At 44.4% G+C, this 27,100-nt stretch overlaps 4 protein-coding genes across 8 annotated transcripts in view; 1 reads left to right on the top strand and 3 right to left on the bottom strand.

The window, feature by feature from the left end:
- Positions 1 to 27,100, bottom strand: part of LOC128895799 (uncharacterized) — a 193,110-nt gene that overhangs the window by 1,239 nt on the left and 164,771 nt on the right. Inside the window, exons 2-16 of the mRNA XM_054158726.1 lie at positions 11,396 to 11,593; positions 8,046 to 8,166; positions 7,543 to 7,666; positions 7,347 to 7,453; positions 6,908 to 7,081; positions 6,474 to 6,622; positions 6,026 to 6,136; positions 2,733 to 2,870; positions 2,525 to 2,639; positions 2,325 to 2,451; positions 2,119 to 2,225; positions 1,827 to 2,003; positions 1,605 to 1,750; positions 1,296 to 1,458; positions 178 to 330 (exon numbers count right to left, since the gene is read on the bottom strand). Of these exons, the coding sequence (XP_054014701.1) occupies positions 178 to 330; positions 1,296 to 1,458; positions 1,605 to 1,750; positions 1,827 to 2,003; positions 2,119 to 2,225; positions 2,325 to 2,451; positions 2,525 to 2,639; positions 2,733 to 2,870; positions 6,026 to 6,136; positions 6,474 to 6,622; positions 6,908 to 7,081; positions 7,347 to 7,453; positions 7,543 to 7,666; positions 8,046 to 8,138 (1,884 nt within the window). The 5' untranslated portion in view covers positions 8,139 to 8,166; positions 11,396 to 11,593. The remainder of the gene's footprint in view (positions 1 to 177; positions 331 to 1,295; positions 1,459 to 1,604; positions 1,751 to 1,826; positions 2,004 to 2,118; positions 2,226 to 2,324; positions 2,452 to 2,524; positions 2,640 to 2,732; positions 2,871 to 6,025; positions 6,137 to 6,473; positions 6,623 to 6,907; positions 7,082 to 7,346; positions 7,454 to 7,542; positions 7,667 to 8,045; positions 8,167 to 11,395; positions 11,594 to 27,100) is intronic.
- On the bottom strand, positions 1,112 to 3,585 carry LOC128895324 (15-hydroxyprostaglandin dehydrogenase [NAD(+)]-like). 3 transcript variants are annotated; one of them, XM_054157826.1, is made up of 8 exons: positions 3,088 to 3,585; positions 2,733 to 2,870; positions 2,525 to 2,639; positions 2,325 to 2,451; positions 2,119 to 2,225; positions 1,827 to 2,003; positions 1,605 to 1,750; positions 1,112 to 1,458 (listed from the first exon to the last, which is right to left on the bottom strand). In XM_054157826.1, exons 1-8 carry the CDS (start codon positions 3,138 to 3,140, stop codon positions 1,260 to 1,262), a joined length of 1,062 nt encoding a protein of 353 aa, XP_054013801.1. In that variant the 5' UTR covers positions 3,141 to 3,585; the 3' UTR covers positions 1,112 to 1,259. The 3 variants fall into 3 exon arrangements, with proteins under 3 accessions (XP_054013801.1, XP_054013802.1, XP_054013803.1); XM_054157827.1 differs by having other exon boundaries at positions 2,733 to 2,846; XM_054157828.1 differs by having other exon boundaries at positions 1,277 to 1,458; positions 1,605 to 1,674.
- On the top strand, positions 12,143 to 18,210 carry LOC128895798 (kelch-like protein 10). Its single transcript, XM_054158725.1, has 10 exons — positions 12,143 to 12,220; positions 12,313 to 12,497; positions 12,752 to 13,089; positions 13,496 to 13,827; positions 14,231 to 14,415; positions 14,569 to 14,780; positions 15,191 to 15,526; positions 15,957 to 16,079; positions 16,283 to 16,450; positions 17,548 to 18,210. Exons 1-10 carry the CDS (start codon positions 12,143 to 12,145, stop codon positions 17,721 to 17,723), a joined length of 2,133 nt encoding a protein of 710 aa, XP_054014700.1. The 3' UTR covers positions 17,724 to 18,210.
- LOC128895316 (uncharacterized) overlaps positions 18,808 to 27,100 on the bottom strand; it is a 31,079-nt gene continuing 22,786 nt past the window's right edge. For 2 of the 3 annotated variants that reach the window (XM_054157810.1, XM_054157811.1), the window contains exons 12-17: positions 26,121 to 27,064; positions 25,167 to 25,957; positions 24,624 to 24,936; positions 24,263 to 24,512; positions 23,959 to 24,186; positions 18,808 to 23,756 (exon numbers count right to left, since the gene is read on the bottom strand). In XM_054157810.1, coding sequence (XP_054013785.1) covers positions 23,551 to 23,756; positions 23,959 to 24,186; positions 24,263 to 24,512; positions 24,624 to 24,936; positions 25,167 to 25,957; positions 26,121 to 27,064 — 2,732 coding nt within the window. In that variant the 3' untranslated portion in view covers positions 18,808 to 23,550. Of the gene's footprint in view, positions 23,757 to 23,958; positions 24,187 to 24,262; positions 24,513 to 24,623; positions 24,937 to 25,166; positions 25,958 to 26,120; positions 27,080 to 27,100 lie in introns of all 3 variants that reach the window. The other variant, XM_054157808.1, reaches the window with a different exon arrangement.

Genomic DNA, 27,100 nt, shown 5'->3' with positions numbered 1-27,100 from the left:
GTTCGACAAGATATACAAATTTTTATCGCCAAATAAAGATAATGTTTCTTACTATAGACTCGAATAATGTTTCACTTTCAGTGAACATATTTAGGGTACACTAAATAATTGCTGTCCAGTTTGGAACAGAAAGGTGTCCAACTGTACACAGATATTCTTCAGACACATAGAAATTACCTTGGCATTGTAACGTAACAGTTCCTTAACGGTATTAAAGCCGATACCATTCGCTCCACCAGTGATTACCACAGTCTTGTCTTTCACTTTCATCTTCGTTGACAGATAAAATTCAATTGAAACAGTGACACAGATGACGCTACAAATTTTGATCTGCAGAATGGATTTTGTCGTTTATTTAATTTTAGTCCTTGCATTCAAGCACGTTAATTTTATTAATAACTATAAACAAAATCGCGATAAAGGCAGAAAGTAGAGGCTTCGAGTTTTCGCAAGCGCTAGTAGCGATTTAAATAAGGTTTAAGGAAAGCCTTCGTTTATATTCTAAAGATGGAATGGCGTGGAGTGACCGACACAACTAAGGATGAATAGTTATCCCCGCTCTGCTTCAGGAACAAGATAAACGATTAGGGAGATCGCGGACAGGATTAAAGAAAAGGGAACAAGCGATTCGCGAAGACGTTCCACGAATTTTTATAAATTTCCAAAACTTGAAGTGACCTTGTAATATTTTTAATAATAAATCAAAGGTTTATTGTACAGTTTTAAGACATCTTAAACGTGTATTTATTACAATAGAACCAGGAAAAATGAGGTTTCCATGTTAATCTTGCGACCACAAGCTGGCTTTTCCTTATCGCGTCAACTTTTATCTCGCAAACTAAAATGATTAGCTTACGATAATATTATTTTTCAATTCTTCTCGCACGTCAGTTTAATTTTTATCCTCGCCCTTAGCAACGTACATTGTTTGTAAAAATCGATCTCTGATAGGAACTTGAGCGGACAGCAAACACAAACGATGAAGAGCTTGATGGAAACTACGTAAGGAGAACGTGTTATCTAGGTAAAAAAAGGTTATCAAAGGAACTATCATTTTTTATTCGAAGATATATACTATTTGTCAGCTTGTTTTACGAGTTCGAGTCTCTTCATTTTTTCTTCGTTGGTCCACAGTTAGTTTGCTTCGATGGTGAGCAGTTTTTGGTAGTATCGATCTTAGGGTTTTTGGAGACATCGATGAGTGGTGGTTTCGGTTTGGCCTCACAGAGCTTAAATTGACACGGTACTCTTCTACTACTCTACCCTGTATAATAACGACAGAGAAATGACTTTACTTGACTTCCATAGATTTTCGGATCGATTTTCTCGCCTTCCTTCAGAGGGAAATGAATCAATCGAGGGATTTCGTGAACGCTGATCGCCGGTTCGACCACCCACGTGCTTCCGCTTTTCGCCCACGCTATTACGTGGCCCAAAGCTGACCTGATTTGACCTTTCCTGTAAAAAAAGTACCTCCCTTTCAATCAATTTTTACTTTTAATTTACTATATTAATTTAATTTTTCACTCGGCTAGTAGCGATCATTTAAATTCCTATTTTTGTTAATGCAAGCGAAGCTTAACTTGATAAGTAATTTCACTCACGGGGTTGGTATACAAGGTGGCATGTCTCTGAGTCGATCGCGAGGGATTGGGTCTGGGAAATCTGGTAGTCCTATATCGCAGAATTGTTTATTAGTCGGGCAAAGGGCGACGAAACGCACTCCAGTTTCCTCCACACTGAACTTCTCCTTCGATGGGATAGAAATATACACAAGATGCTCGATGCGAAGTGAGTTTCAGTTTAAGTAAATTAATTTTAAATACCGCGAAATCCATCGTGACTTCTATAGCTGGTTCCTTCTTGCAGTAAACAGGGAACGGATCCTTCGGCCAGCCCATGAATCCGAGAATACTCGCGCAGTTCACTATTATCCCTCCAGGACCGCCATGGTTCTTCCCCAAAATTTTCAGGCCCGCCCTGGTAGCTTTGGATATGTAGTTCTGTAAAATTTTATACTACAAATGCTTTCAATTTCTACTAAATATATTCTCAGGTTTAATATCGAGCCTCACAGGCTTGATATCTATAGTTTTATTATTAACTGTTACGGCGTACCTCCTTCTTCCTCGTGGCGTTGCATTCCGATGGAAACCGTTCCTTGTCGGAATCATTGAAAAGTATGTGTATCTGCTTGTACTTGCAATGTGCCTGACTCAAAGTAGCTGCGAATATTCCCAATTATTATAAACAAGTATCTCCTATTCTTATTTCAACGTTCGTTCTCCAAATATTAATGTAGCAATGCGAATTTATGTATTAACCTTCCAATTGGCAAGGATTGTTCGCGTCGTATTCGAAAAATTGCACGCGATTCTTTCCATAGGAATTGCAGAGCCTCTGCGCCGCCATTCGACCTTGATCGACGTCATTATCCGCGATCACGACACCCTGGGTAATTTAAACGAATTAGGACAGAAGTTAGAATTTTTCGCGGAATATTACAAATAGAGGAGATACTAACTCGTGCCCCTTTACACAATAGATGATCAGCAGCCGCAAAACCAAAACCATCGGAACCGCCTATCACGATGGCCACTTTGCACGAAGGATCCAGAATTGGTTTAGGCGAATCACCGCTACGATTTCATTTCGATAAAATGTCAAAATCGTTACCACTGGCCCTTCGTGAATTTTAAGCATTTCAACTATTACTATAGTACGATATTTACCAGTCGTAGGGTTTTATGATTTTGGGGCCTTCCGGCTCCTTTTTCTTCTTCTTCTTCTTCTTTCGCATCGTGCTGGTCACGTGAAACTGGCATGATTTGAGTTTCGTCAGACCTCTGAGGGAGAAGAAACTCGGTTGGCTTGTGAAAAATAAAATTTATTTCACAATAATACGTGGGGGGTACTTTCAAAAAATGATTTTATCGAAAACCTGCGAAGTAAATATTCAAACGACTACAAACACGAATTGCAAAGGGGCGTTGCGTGCTGCGCTTCCGGTTTACCGAGTAAATTGAAAAACAGGCAGGGTATCGAACAGTTATGTCTAAAACGAAGTATCGAGTTCGAGTAGCTTACCTTGGACTATTGAGAAGGTTGGAGACGAGCGAGGTTAGGTATCGCGTTAACATTTCGCTGGAAACTATTATACGTGTATTTCCCAACGTTGCAGTCGAGGTGAGACGACTTCGAACCAGAGAACGCAATGACACACCAGAAATCGAGAATTTGAAAAATGTTCACCGAGTGACGGATAATTGAAGTTTTCTTTGTCAGTCGGTCTGCAATTACACGTTGATTTTTGCTCTCCAGTCAAACGATCGACTAAGTAACGAAGCATAATTTGTACGGGCTGCAGGAGCAACGTTACGCAATACATTGCTGCAGCCAGCAACACCTTGTTCACATTATTCATCAAGCGAAAAGTCTCGGAAGAAGGAAAACTCGGAGAGTCTAACGTGAAACGAGAATTTTGATCTGTGAAACTAGTCGACTTTTGTTTCTCCTGTTAATGAAAGCGATCTCCGTTATTTCTAAAACAGGACGATAGACGAAAGTACCTTAGAACAGGACAAGGGTAAATAAATATACATTCTCTCCTTTTTTTTAAAAAGCTATGCACTATATTAGCTAGGCTTGCAACATACATTTTCCGAGCAAATCATAACAAAACCAACAATTTCCACTAGCTATCGACCGTGCCGCCGTTTGAGAGTACGCATTGTTTATATTCGAGTGTGCGATAGTCCTTCGATTACGAGCCCCCGTAAACGCTCACGTTGCTCGTTCGGAAAGTAAATCGAAATTCTAATCGCTAATCGAACCCGCTGACGCTCGTTCATCGACGAGCGACAAATAAACACTCGCAACGAGAGGCTCGGGGTCTTTCGATCGAAGAATGGACGATTAAAATGTAGAATAATTGTGTTTCGCGCGTCGAAGACACCGAGTTTAGACCTCGACACCGCATATCTAAGCCTAACTTTCTTTCTTTTCTCTCCCTTTGGTCGAATCACCGTTTAAAAGTTCTTATCAAAAATTACGAGCACGGTAACACTGTTGTCTCAGAACAAATCTTCGGCTCGTTCTCATCGATTTACTTCCTTTTTTCCCTTGTTCTCGAAGAAATAGAATCGTTTCGTCGTTTCTCTTTTCGTTGATCGGTGAAAATTGAATCGTTCACATGGTTTCTTTCGCAGTCTTCGAAATTATAGACAAAACGCTAAAAATTACGAGGACCGGTGTGCGTCGAAAAGTTTCGTGGATGGAATGAATTCTACCTGATTTGAATTTATAGCTTCCAAAAATACTATTCTCGAGTTAAAATACTGCAGTGTGCGCTACGTATATAGACAGTTTAAGAATTAAACTGCGATTAGAAAATTGAGATTTTTGTTTTGTTTAAAATACTCGGTTACTTTGCATTCGAAAAATACATGAAACTTTCACGGAATTTTAGACAAGTTCGATGAAGTGGAAGGTAAAGCGAATGACGTTTTTAAAATTAATATTCTTAATAAATTGCCTTAAATTGTATTGCGGTACTCTGAGTTCGGCTTGAAATCACCTGCAAGTTGGCAGTCGACGCTTCTCGAAATCGAAGCTCCCCAACTTTAAAAAGCTCTCCCTTCTTCTGCCAATAGAGTACGACAAATCAAGTATCAAATTACACGACTTGAGCCGTCCGAATTTCAAATATTAATTACTCGTTTTCAGTTGAAAAGGTGGCAGTAGAAGTTCGACATCGACGCTAAGCATTTCTTGCTCTATTGTCGGAAAAACGCTATACTTAGAGTAGTATTAAAAAATTTAGAAAACATTGGTTCAAATCCATACGAAAAGTATAAAAAATTCGTCGTTATCTTTCCGTTAAGTGTATCATAGAACACTTCGTGTCGCTATCTAGGAAAAAGTCTTAGATTTTACAAGTAACCGTGAGCCAGAGGTGGGCAGAATTTTTGTTCCAGACGCAAGTACAAGAATAAAAGGTGAACAACCTTTAAAAAGATCGATTAAAGGTTGAATTAAGATTTAAATTGAATGAATAGATACTTGTCCAAGTAACTATTCGATCGAATAAATGTCACGTGTAGATAGCTGTGTGTTTGATTTAATTTTTTATTCGAACAAAATTTTGCTCACCTCTAATAGAAACTTGCGAGAACGCGTAAAACAGGGTCGTTTAACGCGTGTCCCAAAGTTCGGAGGACTTCCCCCACTTTTGGGGGTCGTGTGCAAGTTGAATACGATCCAAGGAGCCCCTATTAATAAGTGTGGAACCTCGTTTAATGATTTCTTAACTCTTAATCCGCGGTGTCAGTTTTTTAGATTGCAAATGTGTGTTTTCTCACCGTCATTCGTGCCACTACTCGTCGGACGACCCCTTTGACTTTTCTAGCCCTACTCAACACGGTGACTTTCAAAGGAAAATAGAATCCGAAGGAGTACGAGTACTAGCTAAGACAGATTCGAGTGAAAGTTTAAGGATATCGTTATTTCCTCGGAGATCACACACGTAACGAATGCAATAACTTTAACACTTTTACTGACGCGTTTAATTAATCATTAAGTTTGCGACCTCCATCGAACTAACTTCTCCTTTAAATGTAATGGAACAATGTACAAAAAAGTGTTCGTGCCAACAAATTATCCCTTCTCCCCATTTTTCTTTGGTACGTCGTGAGATGCTTCCCTTAGGATGGGTTTACACTTCCGGGACTGCTGCAGGGCAGTCTTGCAAGGGATATTCGCAAACCTGAAGGTTCAGAAAATATTGAGTCATCGAAAGAAAGTCCTCGTGAGACTTTATTAGTGGAACAGGGTGAAACTACCCCTTCTCCTAGAATAAATCCAGAACGGATGTTTGAAAACTTTCTGAACCCTTCAGGTTCGCGAAGGTCCCTCGTCGCTGTAGTTCAGGACTATAATAGAGGTACATTCGCAGTTATGGTACGGCATAGTTATTCGTATTCAAGCGAGGGAGGATCCACGCGAATCGTGGCATTAGGATTCTTAGTATTTCGGGAAATTGATCTCGTGCGGTGGCTGATCCTCCTCGATCATCCAAATGCTTCCGCTTTTGCCAGTGTTCAGGATGTGGAGCAGTGCCTTCGCCACATGCTCTGGCCTGGAAATCAAAGAATTTCGACGAAATTATTTACGTGGTAAGATCTGCGACAATCAAGTAATTGCTATCACGCATCTGTTACAAGCGAATTCGTCTGAGAATAAAGTGTTACATAAATAATATGATAAGCTAGACAAACAGTGTCACATGACTTATGTGATAAGTTAGATAACAAACATGTTTGGGTTTGTACATTGCGTTGGTACTGATTTTCATACAAAATATTAACTTATAGTAACTATATCATGAAGCAAATCCATATAGTATTTTAATAAAAAAAAAAGCTTTGAATTTATCATTTATATAATTTTATTATATTTGATTTCATTATAGTTACCCTTGTGGAACCGAGCTGGCTACGTCACGACGCCAGGCGTCCTCGTATCGAGCCCAGAGCAGCTTTTTTCTGACGTCCCGTACCAATTTACTTTCGCTTGGGCACAACGCCATGACTTTCACGCCGCTTAAGTCCACGTGGTACTGATGCTATAGCAAACAAAAACAACAATTCTTATCGAGGAAATGAAGAATGAAGAAAAATTCTGAATGAAGAAAGAAAATGAATCGTAAGAAAATGTTCCATGACTTTATATCTATTGGGTGTAATAACTAAAAATTAATTTTTGACGATAGTTAAATAGTTAACGATGGGAATATAATCTTGCATTCCATATTATTTGTGTTTTATTCGAGGATGATATTCTAAAGCCTTTGTGAAAAGACATTCATTTACAGTAAATTCTCTTTTAATTTAGATGTTGACAGGCTTACCCCGAACGCTCTGGTGAAATTGACGATGGCTGCTTTAGTGGCGGAATATATTGGAACACTGGCGTAGGGATTGATGCTGACATCGCTTCCGATATTAACCACGATCCCACCGCGACCACCCCTGTCGGTTCCCATAAATCGCTGAGCCAGCAAAGTTCCGCGGATCACGCCGTTCTGAAACAACGAGTTTTAAAATCATTAAGACAATATATGCAATCGACTAAATAAAAAACTGCTAAAACAATTAGAAATTAGAGGATTTGAAATCTTATAAATGGGAAATTTATAAAAATATGTAATTCTTCCACTTTGAAATGTAAACCAATCGCGACATTCTTGAAAATAATATTTATTTTATTTATAATTTTTTTTTTATATCGAGTTCAAGCTTCCCTGTATCACAACAAAATTAATAAATAAATCGAAGATGAATGCTTACGACGTTGATGTCGACTTCCAGCTCCCAAAACCGATCGTTCATGATCGCAGCATTGTTGATGACGATGTCGATGTGACCGAAGGTCGCGATTGTCGTTTGAAACGACTCTGCAAGTCAAAACGAACAAATTGATTACGATAGCCGTAGATGCATTTTTACTAACGATCGCGCCAATAATTACTTTAAACGTTCGTACCCTCGAATTGTGAATAATCGGTGACGTCGCACTGACAGAAAATTACATAATCCTTTCCATGCTCCGTTGACAAGGCTTCCACCAGTTTCTCGCCTCCGTCTAAGTCGGTGTCGCACACAGACACCTTGCAAACGATCAAAAAGAACATAAATAAATGGACACGTTCGTTATTTGTATACACGGTGTTATATTGTTAACAAGTAATTTTTTATTCAACAGAAATCGATCAGAAAGAGCGATAAAACTTCCTTCCCGACAGGGAGAGACTTAAATATAAGCTAGCTATTTTCGAACACGACGCGTTGAAGCATTTATGGAGCGACACACTAAGCCAAGGGTATATCCTTAAGGAGGATACGTGAAATTTAATTATGGTCGTTAATGTTCTCCTAGATCCCTTATCAAGAGGATTTCATCGACGTTGATGTTTTATGGAACATATCTTTATTTATAGCAAAAGATACGAGGAAAATATAAAAGAGAAGGTTTCCTCTTTCACTCACCTTCGCGCCTTGGTTTAACAATTCTATAGCACACGATTTTCCGATACCGGAAGCGGCACCCGTCACCAGGGCAACTCGCCCATTTACGTCCATTTTCGTTAGACCCTCGTCAACTTTTCGTCTGCGAACACAAAACGCGTGGAACCACGTTTAGTCGAAAACATATTAATTAGAGAAATCGAAGACATGAAAAGCGTCTTACGAAACTTATTATCACTTATTACACTTTCCACGATTACGCAGATATCACTGAAAAATTTCATACAAGTGCAAGCACACACACTTACTTTTACGAAAAATATCCTTTCGCGAGGAATTTCTATTTATACAATCCGCGGGATCGTTAAATAACTGTTTGAAACAGATATTTTTGAAATCTTTTCAACCCTTGTGGTTTAAGCCGGAAGGGTCGCGCTCGTTTCGTGTCCGTTTGGAAATCCGCGTCTAAGCAATTTACGGTCTGGCGGCGACGTGTGATCAGTAGGGCGGGCGAAATCGAATTTCACCGTCTCGTTATAACCATTTCGTACTCGGCTTCCCAACGTCGATGGGGATGCTCGCTTGGAAATAAAAGAGACGATGCTCGACGCGGCGCATGACTCACTGAATCCGCTCCGAAAGCGTCGTTTACCACACGCTTCGACGCCAGGCTCCCGTCATGCTGTGTCTACGAGCCTTCTTGCAACTTCCCGACTACGTCATCGCTCCTCCGCTTCGCTCGTTTTGCCATAAATGCGACGACCCCATTCAGAAATCACGGCTCGAGATCGTACGAATCAAACGACGCAACGTTTCAGATTTTTTCAGGGAAAATCTAACGGACGTAGCAGGTTCAAATTTTGTAGACATATTCGTGCATGCTTTGTCCAATTGTATGAATTTTTTCAGCTATAAATAGCTTACATCGTTAACGGTACCGAAGATAACACAATCGATGGCTTAGTCAAGATTTCAATGCTCTTTCGTGCACGTGGAACACTGTTTGCCCAAGGATCGATTATTCCTACTGTTTTCCCGTGAATCATAGATGTTATCTTTGCGTGATTTATATAATGGAAATGTATTCTGTTGATTACCGCTGTTGTTGCGCAGGGGTTGCGCTGTTACGATCGTCGAACACGAGATCTGAAAATAATTGCTTCGACGCATAGTCGCATCTTACTTTTTACGAAGTTATTATCGAATCGTCTATCGTGTATATATTATTTTAAGCCCAGGACCCCTCCTGTCCTAACGTCCGACGATTCGTAAAGATAAACAAAAAAAATAAGATTCTGAAATTTGTTTAAATCCGCGTTTCTGTTTCAACGCCAACGTTTTCTGCGACGCTCGAATTCGAAAGAAGAAAGAGTAGTCGAAGCAGGAGATACGCTTCCCGTGGAAAAAGTACGAGGGTCGTGGATTCCACACGACCAAAGAGAGAGAGAGAGAGCATTTGAAATACTCTCGCACGGAATCACCCTTCGCGAAACAGCATCACGCAGCTTCGTTTAATATTGCAGCCGGCAGTGACACCGCATCCCCCAAGCTCGTGTCTGGCAGCCGTAGATAAACCGGAGGAACACGTTTCCCTCGGTGTGCATCAAAAAGAGCCGATCTAAAAAATTCACGACGCTCCGATCGCTCGATATCACCAAGAACTGTACGCCGTTGGCTGCCACGCATCTCTCGACTCTCACCTACGCTCCTCGAAAATACTCGACCACCATCGAGCGCACCCACCACCTCGCACGAGGGAAAACTCGAGGGGTTCCATGAAAAATCCCCAAAGTGGCGAAGCCACGTCTGCAGACAGTCTCGAAGAAGACAGTCTCTGGCTATCGAGCGACTCTGAGATACTCTAAGGCTTAGAGTCTAAGCATTGCTGGTCACCTCCGGAAGGCTTAGAAGGCACAGTAGGGTGGTCACTACTTCGAGCCCTCGGGAGGAAACGGTATCCAGCCACTTTGGCTCCCATGAATTTAGGATACACCGGGTTTTAAACCTAAGGGGTAGTTTCGTTTAATTAGAGAAAGAGAATTTTTTAACATAGACTCGAATTTCATCTTTCTGAAAATTGTACCTGGTTAAGGATAATCTTCAGAGATATTCTAGACATAGCCGAACACCTGCACGAACTTGTACAAGGGTGGTTCTTTCTCACGAAATGAAAAAGAAGAATATGGTTAGAATTGTCACCTCTAACAGCAACGAGTATTTTTTACTAAATTTTTAATAATTTGAATATAATATGCACAAGAAGAACATATGCAGTTCTGGATGAGCAGATAATCCAACTAATAGAATTCCCAACAGAGTAAACACGAACGTCAATCGTAGTCGAGTGACGTGGCTCCCTGTGAGCCGTGAGCGTCACTCGAATTCGAGTGACAAGGCATTCAACGCGTTAATCGAGGACCTATAGTTTCTATGAGAGCCCTGAATCACCCACGCCAACGTCACACACGTTCCTGCCATGAGGAGCTACAAAGAATGCCCCTGGGCGATCTGAGGGAAATCCATATTACCCTCTTACGACAGCAATGCTATCTTAAACAACTTTTTCAAATATTTTAACCCTTTGCACCCCTAAGGCCACCTGTACTCATCAGGCACTTGAAAGCGTTCCTACGGCCATTGTCTCTGACCACAATGCATCATTAAATTAAATGTAAAATAAGGAGCTACGAAGAATGATCTCGACGCAAAGGAACAGCCTTGGTCAAGAATTCCCATTCAGTGGCATTCCCTCCCAGTCTGTACGCTGTCTCCAGGACTCCCCACTGTGCAGTACGGGCGTTACAATAGCATGGGTGAATTAAACACTGTAAACAGAAGCATCCGTGACCACACTGCCAGGGGCTACGAAGATTGCCCTTGGTTAGCAAGACCATTCAATCGGAAGCGCCTGCTTTGGCCTCTAGAGACCGAACAACAAAAGAGGAAAAAGCAACTCTTCTACTCACTGGAATGTACCTCAACAATGTTGCGAGAGCTCCCATCCAGGGGTCGCTGGCTTTAAGAACCGCTACCTACCGAGCCAGGTGTTATAGATCTTCGCACCCTTAATATCAACAAAATTTCCCACAATTCCCAAATCATATTTTCCTGTTTTCAACTGTACAGTCTCGCCAGGTAGTCGAAACTTCACCACAATCTCTTCGTCCATCGTTTTTCCACTAGTTTACACATCATCCTGACCACCATCGAGACAACCGATCCCAAGAAATCCCCATCGATCCGAATCCCCGAATCGAAAACTCTCCAGTGGCACTCCGCTCCCGAGTCGCGGTTTATTTTCAGCCAGGGAACGGAAATAGGTTCAGGGTCGTGTCTCCTTTCGGAAGATCCCCCGGTTTCCGGTGTCGTACCTTCGATCGCAGCTCCCCGACGAATCCCCAAGCGTCTAGCAACAGGCAGACCGCGACGAAAGCGAAACGAGTCCAACGCACACGACGACTCTTCGAGAGGGTGTTGCTCGGGGTTAACGGCGAGAGGGTGTGTGTCTGCCGTGTGTGCCCTCGCGAGCAAGCTACCCTGACAAGGTGTGGTTGACGGCCGCGGACGCACTGGCTCGCTGCACCGACGGTTTTCACTGCCTCGCGATGGAACGCACCCAACCCCACAGGCTGCCCGATATTGATTGGCGCGGTTGCGTGCCACGTGACTTTTACGTGCGGGTGGCCCGTTCGCGTTTGCGTGCCACATCGTGTGCGTGAATGCCGTCAGCGTGCCCTCCCTCCTCGGACAGCCCTTAACCTTCGTGGAGTTTTGTTTCGCGGTCCCGATTCCGACACCCACCAGCAACCCTTTCGACCCCGCCCTGTCGCCAGTGATCGCCGATTTGGAGCAGAGTTTTTAGGAAACGCAAAGTCCTCGAAACTCCAAACCCACCTCCACTAAACCTCTCCTCTACAACATAAAAAAAAAAACAATTAAAAAAAGAATTTCTCAGCTCAGAATTAAATGATCAACCTAAATTATCGAAGAGTAGAGAGTGTTACCCCCGTCAAACGAATTGTTTTCATCGAGAGATCGGAAGCTGGCCGAGGATCGATGACTTTTGCTCTCGATCGCTCGGTGTAGCCGTCAGTTGAAAGTTTCGGCCTTCCTCTGTCATGGCTGCGAACCTCCGGTGCACCGGGACTCGCACTGATAACCAGAACAAATACGAGGACGTAGGATCGGACGGAACGGTGACAGAATCGAAAGGTTCGACGTCAGGTGGTGGGCGAAGTAATTGCTCGTGGTGGCCAACGGCGCGAGGATCGCTTCGTTTGGCCACAAGGCGATGGACGGCCGCGGCAGGATGAAGTTTAGGAAGCTCTTTCGCAGCCGAATGTCGCGGGCCGTCGTTTCCGCTACGAAACTGATGCAGTGCACCAGGAAGCAGGCGACCAGAGTCAGAAAATGCATGTGTCTACCGTCTAATTACGCCCTCGTTGAATTCCCCGTGGTCTGGGCCGAGCTCAGGTCTGTAAACGTCTCTCCCCATGCATTCGCACGCGCCCCCCACCAACGCTGGGGATCTCCCATAGGATGTTTTAATTTATCGCGTACGCGTACAACGTTCTGTACGTTTTCTTTCGTTCATTTAAGCTGAAGAATTCCGTCGCGAACGCCGATCGCGAATCTGTTAATATCGCTTAGAAGAATAACTCTTTCACACCGAGTAATTTATTACTTTGCGTACTGTATTCGATAAATCTGTGAAATAAATATATCAGGGCGAACCAGCAGCTGTGCGACGGTGCGATCAGGTGCGCCAGGGACAACGTTTTCCCAGTGCATCGTGCAATTTTGTCCGCCGTCAGTCCGTACTTCAAGGCGCTCTTCACCGACAGCTTGAAAGGCGGGAAGACAGAGACAACCGAGGTCGCCATCGATTCCGTTCCCGGCGAAATTTTCAGTCTGATTCTCGATTACGCTTACACTGGCACGTGCAGCGTCAACGCGGACAACGTGGAGCAATTGCTACCCCTGGCTGATCAATTCGAGGTCCTCGGCGTCGTCCAGTTCTGCTGCCAGTTTCTCCTGCAGGAGCTGAGACCCGAGAATTGCTTAGGTAATGCGTGTCGATACCTTCCCGTAAAACTCGATGCGTGAAATTTTGTTCTGTATAAATAATACTATACGTATATAACGTACCTGTATACCTGTATAACGTACGAGTCGTTGGGCTACCAGACTAATCGCGACTCTACGAGCCTGATATTGCTAATAAAAATATGAAGTTTGTATAAAATCAATTCCCCACGACAAAAAGGGATCCAAAAGTCCTTAATCATTTTGCGTAGCATCACACTATAAAATGGAAAAAGATTTTTCTACTCGTACCGACCCGAAGAATTCAATCGCGATTTTCAGACAGGCCAACTACTCGCGTTCCATGGTGTTATAAACAAAAAAATATCACATTCCGTGCAAATGGTAGCATTTCGTGGCGAGACTGCTGAATTGTGTCAACTTAGGTATCTTTAAATTCGCCCGTCACTATTTCTGCCACGACCTGGAAGAGAAGGGCCGCAAGTACATTCGTCATCACTTTAAGCGGATACTGCAAGAGAGCACGGAATTCAAAGAGCTCACCAGCGACGAACTCGAGGCGATACTACGTGACGACGAGCTGAACGTTAAAAGCGAGGAAATAGTTTTCGAGGCCGTTAAAACCTGGACGGAGCACAACGTCGAAGAAAGAAAGGCCTGTTTACCGAGACTCTTGAAATGCGTGCGCTACGGTTTGATGAGCTACCCGTTTTTCACGAACAGTGTTCTCGCGTGGAGGCTCGTCGAGGAGGATGAAGTGAGTGTTCGCGACGCTCGATTATCCGCTAGCCGAACAAAAAGGATGGCCTTGCGTTCAATCGACGTTTCAACTCCATTTCTACCTATTTTTCACACCCTACGTCTTTCAGCTTTTAATTAAAATTCATAAATTCCTTTCTCAAGAACCCCTTTTTTCAACCACCTTTTCTTGTTCTCGCTTCTATGCTCTGCTTTAATATCCCTCTTCCTTTTACTTCAAACTATTTTCTTATTTATGATATTTATTTCCAAGTATTTTTATAATATACATTCTTTATGCATCGCGAGTTTTCTCCGGTAAGTACTTTTTACCACAAACTGTCCTCCATCCTCCATTTTGTAGCTTATCAGTATATTCTCAGTTTTTCGTTCCCTCACCTTATCGTCCCCGATCTCCCAAGCAATGCCAGCAAGTGGTCATCCAGGCGAACGCGTACTTGAGCGAGCAGGAGGCAAGGCAAGGCGTCGGTGAGGTCGACCTGAAGAACCCTCTAGCTAGGCCGCGTATCCCCTACGAGATCCTCTTCGTCATCGGTGGCTGGAGCGCCGGTTCGCCGACGAACTTCGCGGAGACCTACGACACGAGGTGCTCGAGCAATGTTCTACCGACTATCCGCGTTGAATTAGTGGTTATCGCGTTGTTGTACCGATTTACGAACGCCGCGTTAACGATTTCCCGCGGCGAGAACCGTGATTGGGCGCCGAGATTCACCGGGATGGTGTGTGATGTGAACTCCAGAGCTGACAGATGGTTTCTATCAGTGAGCACGGACGCAACGCCGAGGGCCTACCACGGAATCTGCGCTCTGAACAATCTCATCTACATGATCGGCGGCTTCGACGGCAACCAGCACTTCAACACGGTCAGATGCTTCGATCCGCTCACCAAGGAGTGGCGTGAACGAGCGTGCATGTATCACGCCAGGTGTTACGTCAGCGTTTGTACTCATGGTGAGCCTCCGGGGATAGGGGGAACACCGCTGTTACAAGACTGGATATATGTAGATTCAGTATCCCGGGGATATTTAATTTGCTGTCGGCTGTATGAACAACGTAGCCATCTTCTTGTACGATGTCTTGAGAACTCTGGACACCAGACTTCGAATAATGGCCATCTTCTTGCAGGACTTGTTCGTTTTTTCAGACTCTAGGGTCACGACAGAATCGTGCAAGAACGTGGCCGGTTACAATATAAAACCTCGACTCACGAGGAAGCCTTTTGCACCCTATTCGAGATCGAGCCTCCCTGCACACAGTGTCGAAGTTTAACGAGAAAATATTAGAATGTTCTGACTCGTTTAATGGGCGCAACGAATGCGCGACGCGCGAACGTCGTTTAAAACGAATCGTTTCGCAATTAGGAGGGAAGGTTTACGCTCTCGGCGGCTTCAACGGCCGCACAAGGATGAGCTCCGGCGAACGATACGAGCCGCAGAGGAATCAATGGGAGATGATACCTCCGATGCATCAACAGAGGTCAGACGCCAGCGCTGCAGCCCTGCAGGACAAGATTTATATCGTCGGCGGTTTCAACGGCCGCGAAGTTCTGAATTCCGCAGAGGTCTTTGACGTGGAGACCAATCAATGGAGTTACATTCATCCGATGATCAATCCCCGATCCGGTGTGTCGCTGGTTGCATTTCGCCACAGTCTCTACGCTCTGGGAGGATTCGACGGACTCACCAGGCTCAGTTCTGGTAATTAATCGATTATCTACCACCTGAAAGATCGGATTCGGGTCTTTGGTTCACCTGTTTGCTTCCCATGAGTCCCATCGACTCAACGTTTAAATGAAACGTGGGTAAATTAGTCGAGTTCTTTGACAAGATTTTACTGAATTTAACTATCTTTTGTTTGGGATAAGCATTAATCATCCTATTAGCATAAGATCGATATTTACCTGGAACTTTGTATTATAAATTAATGTATCTATGAGTTGTCCATATGAAGTTCTCCATCGCTGCATTACTAAATTACAGTAAATTACGAGTTCCATTTATTATAGAGAAATGCCCCTCGAGCGCTTACTGTCGCGTAGGAATTGCTCGTTCGAATCCTATCGTCCAGGAATGCTCTCCTGCGTAAAATTTAACGTCTCGTTACAATATCGATCTTCCCTGGCCGTAGGGGAACGTTACAATCCGAATCACTCAGAGGACTGGCACGCTGTGCCAGAAATGTTCTGTCCTAGGAGCAACTTCGCCACGGTCATTCTGGACAACATGATTTTCGTCGTAGGTGGATTCAATGGTAAACTAATCGCTCGATAAAATATTGGTTACAGTATCTCCATTTAAACTCCAAATTCCAATCGAAAAATCGAATATTTACTTCGTCAACCCTGGATTTAAACATCGTTCGAGCAAATTAAATCTGTCGAACTGATTCTCACGTATAATTTACTCGAGTGAACAATTAATAACAGAGGTCTAATTGCGTATGAAAACAATCAGGTTCCTCGACGATCGCATACGCAGAGTGTTACGACCCGGACAGCAATGAATGGTACGACTCATCGGCAATGAATCTTAGTCGAAGTGCCATAAGTGCATGCGTTATCGCTGGTCTTTCGAACGCACGCGAGTACTCCTACCACAGCAAAGCTCGAGATCTTGGTCAAGGTTGGTGTAATATAGTATTTTACATATAAAATTAATATAACTGGCGAGCTATGTTTGCTTAGAAACTTTGTTACAAGGGATCACTATCCCATTGCTATATACATATACTAATTAAGCAATGCAATTGAAGCACTGTTACATAATTGTATTACTTCATCGAACAGTACATAAGACCGTATAGTAGTCAAACTAACGAAAAACGCTAAGAATATTTATTTATTTGGAATTTAATACGAGTTTCACATAATTTTATGATCCAGTCCGTTCAAAATCGTGCCAAACGACAGTATAGCCATCTCGCGGTCAAAAGACCGAACTAAAATCCCGACCTCCGTACAGCGCACCACCGGGAAAACGCCCAAGTTTGTCCTCAAATTAGTTCCAGCTGTTGCCGCTAGATGGCGACAGTAAGTGTCGGTAACAAATAGTACATGGCGCCATCTACGGCAAAACGCCCAAGCTTGTTGTCAAATTAGTTCGAACTTTCGCACCTAGATGGCGACAGCAAGTGTCGGTAACAAATAGTACATGGCGCCATCTACGGCAAACCGTCCAAGTTTGTAGTGAAACTAGTGTCTACTCTCGACGCTAGATGGCGCCGCTAAAAAAAAAATCGATAAATGGCGCCATCTACCTTCGACAGTTGGAACTAATTTGACAACAAGCTTGGGCGTTTTGCCGTAGATGGCGCCATTTACGAATTGTTACCGACACTTGCTGTCGCCATCTAGGTGCGAAAGTTCGAACTAATTTGACAACAAGCTTGGGCGTTTTGCCGTAGATGGCGCCATGTACTATTTGTTACCGACACTTGCTGTCGCCATCTAGCGGCAACAGCTGGAACTAATTTGAGGACAAACTTGGGCGTTTTCCCGGTGGTGCGCTGTACGGAGGTCGGAATTTTAGTTCGGTCTTTTGACCGCGAGATGGCTATACTGTCGTTTGGCGCGATTTTGAACGACTAGATCGTAAAATGATATAAAACTCATACTAAATTGCAAATAAATAAATATTCCTTGCTTTTTTCTTCGTTATGACCACTGTGTGGTCTTCGGTACAGCCTGATGAATTAATTAAGTACGTATTACTCGTTTCAGGGCAAGCGTCATCCGAAAATCAGGAGAAAAGCAATCAGGGAGGTGAAGGAGCAGTGGAATCGAATGGGACCACTTCTGTCGAAGACGATGAAGCTGTGACCTTCGAGGACCACGTTCAAGGAGAGGTCAGTGCCGTGAACGAAATGGCTGGAGGTGGTGGCAATTTTTTAGGATAATTCCCACGGTTTAATTGCCTAGAATTTAAAAAAATTTACAGAAAAAAATAGGATCGTTTGCGATAGATGGTAGAGACACGAATGCTCGGTATTTGTGCAGCACCATTTCGTAGCAAATATTCTTAGAAAATTGTATATTGTTTTAATTGATTATCGAAATCTTCTCTGGCTTGTAGACATCTTGAGTCTCAAATTAAATGCTGGTGCAGGATACGGATGCATTCGTGTAGAAACGAATTAAGCGTTAATTCAAGCAATGTCGTTTTCGTGCCTGCCAATATATTTGACCGTAAGGGAATAAAAGGGTCACCGTGCGTTTAAGAGCTTCAAATATGACACATTTTGCAAGCTGAAGTCTTTTTTTTTATAATACGTTTTAAAGAAAATTGTCGCGTGAAACACTACGCGGATTTTAACCGTGAACGAGTCTTTCAATTTTAACTAAATCGATTTTTTCTAAGGGGTTTTATTACGCATTCTTTATTTATTTATTCTTTTTATAGGACACACTTGTATCTTGTGAAATTTACATGCGAAACACGGTTTCGGCACGAGCCATTTTATCCGATTAATGTATTAGCGACTGTTTTCAAGCTTTTAATTGTATCTTTAAATAATTTCGACCCGTTCAGACTTCTTTCTTTTTTCAGGATAAAGATACACATGCACGGTTGCTCGGAAATTTTGCCTTTTTGACGATTGATGCAACCGAGTCAAATTGTTTATTTTTTTTTTTCTACGAAAACTTTTACCTCGTCCCTGCACGTGTATCTTGATCATCATACGATTCTGGTCGGGATCGTAATGTTCCTCGCACTGTTATTTTAAACTAATAAACGTATACCGTTTACGAAATGATTCTTTTATCTTTTAACGATTAATTCTTATGTCGACTCTTCCTCGACCTGCCCATTTATATACTCGCGCAATTATTACTAGAAACGCAGGTAATGAAACATACGTAATTTTATTAAAAACAAAAGGTAAATTAATATTTTATTGTAACAATTATTTACATAAATTTACCCACTAACAATTACGTTTACTCTCGGAGGGGGTGTGATCGCCACTTAAAAATTGATCGTTGATAAATAAAAATTTTATTCTTTATCGTAATAGGAATAATAATTCGTCGAGATTAATTATAGTTAGAAATTTCTTTAAGTATGAGATGCCTCGCGATCGTTACAATAGTACAGCCACTATTAAAGTAAAAAACCTTTGCGTCTACACACTCAATCGCTCTGCGAAAGCGACAATCAAGCTCGGTGAGGTAAAATTTTCTCATTATATCAACGGTAACAATAACAATACCAGACACTTTGTTTTTCATTAATCTATGTCGTTTTATGTATAAGTAGATTTATTCACGTTTTTTTTTTTTTTATCTTTTCGTCATATGTATCCATGTGTTATGTATAGTGTATACATTGCTGTTAATTCGTCGACGTTGCAACTACAAACCTTCTCCTTCAAAAGCTAACTTTCTTTCTGATACCTCGGTTTCATCGTTTGAATAGTTCTTTTTCGTTTCGCTCGTCTACTCGCAGCAACGCGCAATCGTTCGATCGACAATCGTTTCGCGCGCTCGAGTTGAACATAATTCTTTCAGGTTTGGCAAAAAGGGATGGAGTAAACAGTTGTCTGACTTCAAGATACCGTGGAGATATGAAAAAGAAGCGATGAGTGCTTTTACCCGATTTCAATACACGAGTTAACCGTTTTCCTTTCTTTCATTTTCAGCATTGTTGTATCGCTATATTGTCTGGAGCCCTTTTTATGAAACATTGAAGAATTATGTCCTTAGCCGCGTGACTGCTTCTCGCAATATTTGCTGAAATATTTAGCGTAGAAGTGATCGATAGCATCAGATTTAATCAAGCAGAGCCAAGACAGCCAGATATTACTCTTCGCATCGAAACTATTGCTGTCGCCAGATCGTGAACTGATTATGAGAGCGTACAAATTCCATTGCTGCCTTCTTCGTGTAAATTCGAGGCCCCTGTAAGGGTCAGGCATGGGGTACGCGGTCCCTGCTGGCCAGCCTTCTAACAGGTCCTCCGAGAACCCTGAACGTTGGTTCGTTCATAATCGTTAGATATAAACGCATTACAAAAACGGTATACACGATAGTGTGCGATCACTTGTATAGTAAATGAGTGGGGACGAGTGGCTTAGAATCGAAGGAGAAGCAAATTCGATCGTTCTCGGAGGGTTCAAATATTATATTAGAGAGGTTTATAGCGTTCTAAACAAAGTCCGAGATGGAAGGTTACTCGTCAGAAAAATGGGAGACTCTGAAGATGGAAACTATCGTTCAAACGATGTAACCTCATTGTAAACTTTTCAATTCCTCGATGAAATACTTGGAATTAAATTGGTAAGAAAACGAGATGGTTCGTCCCCCAATGAAAAGATTTCATTCGGCGCGCTTAAATCGAAAAGACACCTGGATATAGAACACGAATGGAACGCTGCTCGATAAGCGTCGTTTTATCCGCTTCGTTTCTAAACCACACGAATGTTCGACGATTAATTTATCGATAGAGCGGTAAAGCGAAAAATCAATCGAAACGACGCGATCTTACGGTTGAATGAGAAAAGTTTCGAGGACTTTTTTGTGCTTCACAGCTTCAGGCGAGCGAAGAGCGCCTGATTGTGGTCCTGGCGAGGCTGTGCTCGCGATAGATACGACGATATCTACGGAATGTCCAATTTAAGTCGTTTTGCCCCAGTATCTCCGAAACTGTCGACACCAACAAATATTTCAAACACAGAGTGTTTCTTTGAAACAATTAAATTTTATACGAAGCATTAGTCTCATGATAATTTCAAAGATATTCGAGAGGGCCGATCTAAATGGGACATCCTGTACAACAAACGCGACACGCGGTGCACAATGCACGATTCCGTGGGTGTGCGCGTTTCTTAAACGGTGTAAAGGCGTACACGCGTGTACGTTGTATACAATTGCGCGGGTAAACGCTTACATTGGGCGCAGTGCGTTCACACTTAACGATATTGTGCGGAGAATCGCTGTACGAACGGTGCAATTTTTCTCTACTGTGTCGGCAAAGTAATAATCGCGAACGAAAAATGTCGTGCGGAACGCTCCGAGCACGTTCAACCTGGCCAGAGTCCCCCACGCCAGAAACTTTCACGACATCGCGAGATCGGTTAAAAGAAACAAAGGCGTTAGACTACTTAATAAGTCACCCGAAGACTCGTCATCAGTCTCGTAATTCAAAGACGATTGGAAATCAATTCAAAGGTTGCAAAAGATCGTAGAAAACACCTTCTGAAGTACACAACGCAACCTAACATCGACGTATATTTTCTTAAGGACTCGGATCGAGCTCGTACGTCAAGTTGAACGATGCCGATCGGGCGCGACTTCAACGAAAGACATGCTTCTCGCGGCGAGAAACGGATCGAACAAGAACTGTGAGGCGTTACTTTCGCGAAACTACCACATCGAACACCAAAATTGCCATGCATTGTACCGCGAGTCTTACTGTCGACGTTTCGTCTTTCCTCTCGTCGCCGTTTTGGGGAGAATCGAGAAATCATAATCACACACGTCCTCTCTCTCTCCCACTCTTTCGATGATATTTCACGATTAGCAATCGACAGACGCGATGCCACGCGTCTTCGTTGCTTCGATTACGATTATAATGTATAACTTTTTTTTAATTTTCTTCTTTTTTTTTTTTTTATTTAGATTGTTCTGAGCAATTGAGATCTAGTATTGGAGGGATTTCATATACCTGAAATGGTAGTCACTTGTGTCCGTTTTCGTCTCACCTCACTGTTGCTCCAATTCGCCTTTGGCACCCGCCAAAGGTAACGTTCACCACTCCAAACAGTCGTTCTCGTCCCAATCCGATCGCCGTTACTTCTCCACGCCTGAATTGTCCTCCCCTTTTTCTCACTGACTTCCCACAATTGCCGTTTTGTTTTGTTTTTTTTTTTTCTTTGTTTACATTAGAATACTCTCTTTCTCTCACGTAACGCGTCTCATCCATCCTCCTCACACCGCACGCACTCACACTTATCTGAGAGTAACAATTGACATACGTTTCGTAACTTTCCTAGGGTTCGGACCGTGTCTGGACCCTAGACGCTTTTTACACTGGGCCGAAGAGCGCCACGGTGAATCCTGTCGGGCGACGTGTCCCTGTTCTCTCGATTCCTTAGAAAGAGAAAGCGAAGAGAAACGCGTGTCTGTTCGCGTTTCTTCAGTGTTCGTGGGATAGATGACTTTTGACGCGACGGCGATACCCTCGCCAGCCCCAGGCTTCGCGATAGGCCGAGAACTCGATACTTGAGTCGATCTTTAACAAGTGCTCGAGACGGTTCGACATCCACGTGCTGGTGAACGAGGACTGCTGGAGGATTTGTTACCTGTTTCACCTGTCAAGTCAGTTTACAGGTTCTCAGGTTTGAGTATAGGGTGCAGGTGTTAGGTCAGAAAGTAGGTGTTCGTAGATGGAAGATTCAAGGCCAGCTTTAGCTGCCACAACCCGATTTGGAAACATTTTCAGCTGGGCCCCCAGGTTCACAGCAGAGGTCTGCTTCAGTGAAATGATATATTAAAAATGTCCCCTTGGGAGTGGGCCCGGTTAGGAGCGATTGGTCTGATTGATTTAAACCCAGCCCTGATTCTGGACCTTTCGGTTCATTTTCTCGAGCTATTCTCGAGGTGACATCCGGAACATGGAAAAGTAAAATCAACTGTTGGTTTAAGTATCTCTTCGCCGAAGAATTAATTCCTTCGTGGTTGAGGGAGTGAAGAACTTAACTTCAACCTTTAAGCAACGAGTTAAAATACTTGTGGGTGTGCGAGTGATAGACCAAGAAAATAGAACGTACTCTTCAGGAAGGTCTGAATTGAAGTCTTCTCGCAAATTGCTTATAAGAAACTTCGATATTCTGTTGATATGTTCGTTCGATAAAACTGACATGGAGGTTCGGTAACATCGAAAGTATCATCGTTCTAGAACAGCAACCAACGCGTCTGGTCGAACCACCCCTCGCTATCTAACGACCCTTCCCAGCTCCCCTTTCTAGAGAGAATCATGAGCACAAGCTGCAAGTAGGCCCGTTTCTCGCGCAGGCATAGGTCCATTTGGTTTCGATGGTGCGATGATTCGATGACTGATGAATGCGTAAAAGCAGTATTCCAGGGCTGGCGACGATAGACCAACGCGTAGGAATCTAACAGATCACTTCATGCCAAACTGGACACTCCTCGGTATAACATGGACTTGATTGGAATCGAAGAAACTACTCTTCTGAGACATGTACACGTTGAAGCATTCTTCGAGGTATCGAGAATTTGTTCATTTTACCAGTTCGTAAAATCTTATGCTCTGGTGTCCAACAAACTCTGACGCATAGTTCATCCGAACTATTCGTCATTCTTCAAGCAGTTAAATCAACAATTCTCAAGACCTCGAAAAATCCTTTAGTCAAAGTTTGAACACCTTTAAAGCCTACCATTCAATTTTCAGCCAAATCCAAGGTGTCACCTCAAGTGGTCCATCCAATACAAAGTGACCTTAACGAGAGAAACTGTTATCGAGGTGTTCGCGTGCCGTGTTCCTTGTAATAGAAACGTTTAACTGCTTCGCTTTCGCGTCGAGGGAAGAAGACGAGCTTGATCGCGAAAAAGAAGTGTAGACGATAAAGCGAAGCAGTTGTCGACAGCAGGTTCGTGTTAATTAATCCTAATCCACGGTACGCCCGAGCACTTCGTTCTCCGGTGGCTATCCCGCTATTACAATAACGTCCCTAATTTTCCCCTAGTCGCTAGGTAGTCCGTTCCTTATCTGAAGTACTTCAAGCCAGCCACCAGCAGGAACTTCTCGATGAAAAGCTCGGAATCGAGGACGGCGATGTGGGCGGCTCGACCAATCAGGGCGTTCGCCGTCGCTGGTAGCGCGTGGTGCACGTCGTACCTCACCAGACTCACCCCGCTGGTGGACATCACTGGGTACAGGATGTTGTGCACCATCTCGCGATACGCTGCGCCTGAAAGAAAGAAATTAAAACGATTCGAATGCTGTGATAGCCTTTGTTAGAACATAGGTAAATTTAGATTTAAGCGAAAGGAAACAAGTTTTAAGATTGAAAATCTTTTTATTTTCGAACAGCTGAAATTCATTTCCCGGTCATTGCTTGAACGAATATTGTGTAAAGTGATGGAGATGGAATTTCTAGAATTTCAGATTACCTTGATCTGTCGAATCCCGAACGGCGGCCTTGCAGAGCTCTATCCGCGCGGAATGAAGCGGCACGTAGCGATCCTGCGCGCTACCGCACAGAAGGACGTGTTTGAACTTCTCGAGATTGCTCCTCTGGCTGAGACGGAACATGAAGGACTGCCTGACGTCGGACGCGTCCTTCATGGCCAGCTGCAGCAGCGAGCCGGATTTCTTCAGCTTCTGCATGAACCACATGCCTGGACAGGGTTCAAGGTAACTGTTTGAAGATGTTCACAACAGATTAACAGCGGTTCTCGATTCTGTTCGCGTTACCTGCGTTAACCAATCCGCTGGTGTTGTACAGGGTGCCTAAATGTGGCCCGCTCAGGCTGAGGAATGTGTGCAAACGCGGTAGCAGCGGTCGCAGTTCTGGCCGCGTCAGAGCGCTGCGTATGATGATGGTCCCTAAAGAGTGTCCGATGAAGCTCACTTTCGTCGGGTTCAGGCCCGACGTCACGGTATGATGGAGTATTTCGCACACTAGTCGATCGGTCATCCTGTCGAAGTCCGAGAAAGTGTCACCCTATTCGACAAATGCAAACATGTAGTTTTGCGAAAGAACTTGTTCGCCTAGTCACGAGAAGAGAAACCTGATCAAACCTGTCATTTAATTTAGACAAGCTTCTTAACTCACCTGATTCCTCTCAGACATTAAAAAATCTAGATGGGCCCCGGGAAGACTGAGTTCTAAATAGGTCTTGATGAGACGGAGATCGGCAGGGTTCCCATCGAGACCGTGGACGCAGATGATGAGATGCGCCCCCTCCGGCGAGAAGAGCCTGTACTCGTTGCTGATGTGGAAGTACGGCATGGTCGAGGCCAGGGTCGGATAGTCACTAAGAGGCACATTGGATCTTAGAGGTTTAACCGACGACGGGGTCAGGAGGTCACCGTATCCAAGGGAATGGGCGCGCTTATGGAAACGCATCTGCGCTTCCTTTCGTTCTCTAAAGTGGATAAGGTAGACAAAGAGAAACTTAACTACGAAACATAAAGAGACGACGAGAAACGTAAAGAAACGATAAACCAAACTGCGAAAGCGTCACGAAACGGCGAACGAAGGCGAAGGAGAGAAAGAAAACTATCGTTCCTTGGGTACTAGTATTCCTCAGGGTCGATCGATGCAGGAGAATAAACGAATTCAGGAGTTTCGCCGTAGGCAAATTAGAGGCCGCACCTGTAGATCTTTCCAGAGAAGCTCATCTGACGCTTGAATTCCTCCTTGCACTTCTTGAAGTTGATCGAGTCGTCCTGGGTGGACTGCAAGAGTTCCTTGCCCTCCTGGTAGCAGTCCAGGCAGATGTCCCTGCCACCGTAAGCGGTGTCCCTGTCCCTGTCCCTGTTCTTCTGAGGACTGCACGGCGCCGTTTTCGTTTGCTTCGGGCTTCTGGCAGGCTTCGCCGTCTCGTAGACGTGGTACAGAGGGTTGTCGATGACGGGAGGCGGATCGCGAAACTCTTCCGGCGGTGGGGGCTCGTCCTGGAACATCTTCGGAGGTGGAAGTCGAACCTCCTCGTACGAGTGCTCCTCGATGTTCTCCTTGGCAGGTGGCCTCTCTTTCCTGGGCACGATCTTCGACAGCTTTTGTCTGAGCTGCTCGCTGGACAGCTTCGCGTTGCGACGCTGTTCCGAGCTCGACGTGTCTCCGCTACTGACCCAGCCGGAACACTCGGACGTGAGGTTGCTGGAGCTGGAGCTCGTGGTCGGGCTGCTGGGCCTGCTGGACGGCGGGCTGTGCGGATTCGGAATGACGGGAAGATTGTTGCTAAGGCTGTCCTTGCTGTCGCGTATCGGCATGCAAGGCAATGACACCGCGCTTCGTGGCACCACGACCTTGTTCTGCGCCACTGGCACGCTGGCGCATCTCAGTCTTTTCGTGTTGGGCGGCGGTGCACCGGTGCTTGACGTGTCGGACGGCGTTGTGCCGTTGGTCGCCGGCGCTTCCACGGGCGATTTTATGGGCTCGATCTGCAACAAGATTAGACACCATGGAAACTAATATCTACGTGTCTCGATCTAGATGGTTAGAGAGCAGGGAACGTGGTGGCTAGCTAGGCCTGGATTAAGCCGTTAACTTAATTGGTAATAAAATGTTCATTTCCAAAGGTAAACGCCACACTTCAAATCCTACCTTAAGAATAATTTTATTGTTGTTCTCCACCTCCAGGACGTTCGTGGTAGGCGCAGGAGGCGGATGACGATACTTGGGCAGAGGTGCCACCGCTGGGTCCTGGTAGCCAGGTGGGGGAGGAGCAGGTTTCCTGTTCCTGTGATTGCACTTCTTGCCATCGTCGTTCGGATGGTCCACGTCGAGGACAGGCGCCGAATGTGGCCTCCTCCCGTGCCTGTTCTTTCTCCTCTCTGTCCGATGCTCCTTTCTAGGCTCCGACATGGCGTTCATCACCTTGTAGAACATCTCATTGGTTACCTCTGTTTTGTCGTCGATTTGCTGCCTTCTCAGCTTCTCCTCGCTGTAACAGGGCGACACTCCGTTTCGCGGGGACTTGACCCCAGGTCTTTCGTCCCTCCTTCTTGGCCTCTCTCTGCGGAAGTCCGAGTACTCGGTGGCATTGACGTCGTCCATCAGTCTCTCCGTACTCTTGGGTCTTCTTGGTCTCTCTGGCTGTTCCCCGTGCATTCGTCCGCTGGTGCCGTTCGTGCGGTAGAAGAAGGAGTCGGTGGTCGTGGGAGAGTAGTTGGATCGTTTGTACAAAGGATCCACCATCAGCGAATGGCTGCTCGGGACGCCCCCGCCGTTCATCGAGTCCTGGATCTCGCGCGTACGTTGACCATGCCCGGTCTTCCCTATCGTGTGGTATCTACGGGACTCCAGCCCGTTCGTTTGACTGTATTTGCCTCCAGCTTGATGACCCTGCTTCCTCGAGTTCCCCCTGTACGTGATCCTGTCTAGAGTCGCTGTGTGAAGAGGCTGCTCTTGCAGGAAGCCATCGCCGTTGACGCTCGACTTCTCAGGTAGGAAGCTGTTTTGATCGTTGCTCGAGAGAGCCTGACGCGTCGCTAAACGATGACTGCGCGGCTCCAGGCGGATCCTCCTCGTATCCAGCGAGTGATAATCTGGAAGGGAATATTCTTTCATCAGCCACGCGGTGT

Source organism: Hylaeus anthracinus, unplaced genomic scaffold, assembly GCF_026225885.1.
Source record: "Hylaeus anthracinus isolate JK02 unplaced genomic scaffold, UHH_iyHylAnth1.0_haploid 5, whole genome shotgun sequence".
In the NCBI taxonomy this organism is placed as follows: domain Eukaryota; kingdom Metazoa; phylum Arthropoda; class Insecta; order Hymenoptera; family Colletidae; genus Hylaeus; species Hylaeus anthracinus.
This window is presented reverse-complemented; position numbering and strand designations above follow the sequence as displayed.